Source organism: Nicotiana attenuata, unplaced genomic scaffold (assembly GCF_001879085.1).
Source record: "Nicotiana attenuata strain UT unplaced genomic scaffold, NIATTr2, whole genome shotgun sequence".
Lineage (NCBI taxonomy): Eukaryota > Viridiplantae > Streptophyta > Magnoliopsida > Solanales > Solanaceae > Nicotiana > Nicotiana attenuata.
Genome location: NW_017676550.1, coordinates 1,639 through 5,025, shown reverse-complemented (window position 1 = coordinate 5,025; position 3,387 = coordinate 1,639). Strand labels below are relative to the sequence as shown.

Below are 3,387 nucleotides of genomic sequence, written 5' to 3'. Positions count from 1 at the left end.
AATTTATAGATCATGTAAAGGAATCTGAATCTGAAAATGGGAATATCTTGATGTAATTCATGCATAAGGGGAATTTTACATTAGGTTTTCACGAGCTGGAGTGGTAACTAACGAAACAAAAAACATCTGAAGAAAAGACTCCAATTTACAGGCAATTTACAAATCTATAACAGAGAATTAAGAGTTCCTAATCTTAACTGGAGCATTACCATTGTTTGCACCTATTTTTTTCCTGATCTTTATAGTCTTTGTCTACACTTACTGGTTTTTTTATTGCTTACTGGAGATTGACCATGTCATTGCTATTACTCATGTTAGGCATACTGCTCTCTGACAGCAAGCATTTTAACCCGAAAAGAGATCAAGCTAATTAGGATGGAGAATGTCAACATTAATGAGATTGCTACACCAAGTACTCAAGTAACTGAAGAGGAACCCTTGGGCTTGAGGATGATGCTGACAAGATATTAAGCTACTGACAAGAGGAATAAGGGAACGGGATATTGTTCTCTATTTTTGGCATGCCTGGTCTCGGAAGAACCACTTTGGCCAAAAAGATATTCAAAGATTTCTTCTATTGTTTCTCACTTTGATGTTCGAGCATGGGCTACAATTTCGCAATCATATGATGTGAGAGAGCTGTTGAGGGACATCTATAAGCAAGTGACGGGTGTTAAGTACAATGGAGAGAAGGAGAGTGACATAGCCGATACGTTGCGCAAGTGTTTAATAGGCAAAAGATATCTCATTGTCTTGGATGATGTATGGGAAGTAAAGGCATGGGATGAGTTAAGATTATGTTTTCCAATCGGTAAACAAGGAAGCAGAATCATGTTAACAACTCGACTTGAACATGTGGCAATGGAAGTCGAGCACTGTACCGATCCTTATTCCCCTCAATTCCTAACCACGGAAGCGAGCTGGAAATTGTTGGAGAAAAAAGCATTTCAAAAGGAAACTTGCCCTCCTGAATTGCAGGATGTTGGGGTACAAATTGCAGAATATTGTAAAGGACTGCCTCTTACAGTTGTTTTGATTGGTGGAATTCTGGCAAAGAAAGAAAGGAATGTCTCAGAGTGGTGTGAAGTTGCAAACAATTTAAAGTCTCATCTTGGAGCAGTTGAAAGTGAGAGCAACTTGGCAGTGCAGTTAAGTTACCGCTACTTACCGGATCATTTGAGACATTGCCTTCTGACTATGGGAGTATTTAGGGAGGATGAAAAAATTGGAGCATCTAAATTGATGTTACTCTGGATGGCCGAAGGCCTCGTTCAATGTAGTGATGAGAGAGGATTGGAGGCAGTAGCTGAAGCTTACTTGACCGATATAATTTCTAGTAGCCTACTAATGGTTTCAAAGACGACCTTTTATGGCAAGGTGAAGTACTTGCAAATTCATGATCTAGTGCGTGACTTTGTCTTAAACAAAGCTAAAGAAGAAAAGTTCATGCAAGTTATAGGGACACATAACCAATATCAACCTTCATATGATGAGGAACATCGAGTGTGCATTCACCTCGACCATAAGCTTCGTCATGATTTGCAGAGATTCAACAACAAAGTAGATAGATTCCTCACAAGCGGCTCCAAAAAAGGAACATCTTTTGGACAAGATCTTAAATCGTTCTTTGTTACTAATAACGTGGATGATTTTCTTGCTTATAGAGATTTTTGGGATAGCGAGGCTAATTTTCATGGTACTGTTTCTGAAGAGTATTTATCTCGTTCGTATCATTTCTCTTCAGTTGGAGATTTAAGACTTCTTAGAGTGTTGGATTTCAAAGAACTGCATTCCAGGGGATTATACGAATATAGAAGATATACTGCAATCACTAGTTCACCTGAGATACCTGGCAATGTGTTTCGAAAAGTTTTTTTTCGAGTGGGTATCACACATGTGCGACCTGGAAACTTTACTGGTGGATACTGAGAGAATGGTAGATGCGACACCTCATATTTGGAAGATGACGAAACTAAAGCATGTAGACCTATTAACACTTTTACCTCGTGAGTTATTTGCAGTTTCTGAAGAAGGTCAGTCTAAGTTGGAGAATTTGAGGGCCTTTAAAGGCATGTGTTTACTTCGTGAGGATATAGAGTTAATTGAGAGGTTTCCCAATCTTCAAAAGCTTTTCCTCATGATAGCTGATAATGATGAATCTAACTCTCCCGTTCTGAAATTGGATGTTCTTACACAGCTTCAATCCCTCGTGCTTGGTTCGATGTGTAATATCAACCAAGTATATTTACCTTCAAGTCTCAAGAGCTGATCCTCCGCCAAGTTAATATACTAGCAAGTGCAACTTCCACAATCGCTGGGTTACCCAACCTTCAAAGACTGTTATTTCAAGGGTGTATATTCGAGCAAGAGGAGTGGGACGTGAGAGATATGGAGTTCCCAGTACTCAAATCTTAAAAATTTCGAGGAGTTCAGCTTAGGGTATGGCATGTCTCAGAATCATCATCATTTCCCATGCTTGAGAGTTTAGTGCTAAGATCTGTTGAATTGCTTGAGAAGATTCTCCTGAAAGTTTTGTGGAAATGGAACACTTACATCAATCAAGGTGATCGATTGTGATGATAATCTCAAGGCTTCAGCTTTGGAGATTGAGGAAGTAGAGAGCAACTACAGGATGTGACAACCTCAAGGTCTATATTTTTTCCACATTACTCTCGGTATGTCTTTCTTTTCACCCTTAATTTTTTTTTTGATAAAGTAACTCAATTTAAGAGGGAACAAAAAGAAACAGAAGAGTAGGTTATAACTGCAGAGTAGGTTTATATCTTATGTATGCTTTAACATCAATCCTAACACAATTGTTAATAGTGTTAAAAAAAAGGGAACAAAAAGAAGCAAAAGAGGAATATGAAGAGGAAGAGAAAGAGGAAGAAGTAGAAGAAGAAGCAGCAGCAGAAGAAAAAGAGAAGGGAGAAGAATAAGAAGAAGAAGAAGAAGAAGAAGAAGAAGAAGAAGAAGAAGAAGAAGAAAAGAAAGAGGATGAGGAGGAGGAAGATGACAAAGTTACAGAGCTTTTAGCGTCATCATTTAAGACTTTCAATCTTGGTTACAGCAGCAGCAGCAGTAGCGGCAGAAGCAGAAGAAAAACAGAAGAAGTAGAAGAAGAAGAAGCAGCAACAGCAAAAGTAGAAGCAGAGGAGGAGGAAGATGATCATTTAAGACTTTCAATCTTGATTACATGCTTTTTCTTTTTCTTCTCTTTTTCTTTTGGTCGCATAAATATAACAAATAGTCCACAGAACTTACTTATTAAAAGTTGTTTGGACATTTTCACCATTCATGTTATTCTCTGTAAAGCCCTATAAGTTTTGTACAATATGTCTAGCTAATTTTGTAACGTCATTACAGTGACACCAAGTATATTCGGAG

General features: G+C 38.1%; 1 protein-coding gene across 1 annotated transcript; it reads left to right on the top strand.

The window, feature by feature from the left end:
• The first annotated feature begins 618 nt into the window (after positions 1-618).
• On the top strand, positions 619-1,929 carry LOC109221076 (putative late blight resistance protein homolog R1A-10). Its single transcript, XM_019385532.1, has one exon. It carries the CDS (start codon positions 832-834, stop codon positions 1,927-1,929), a length of 1,098 nt encoding a protein of 365 aa, XP_019241077.1. The 5' UTR covers positions 619-831.
• The last annotated feature ends 1,458 nt before the right edge of the window (positions 1,930-3,387 follow it).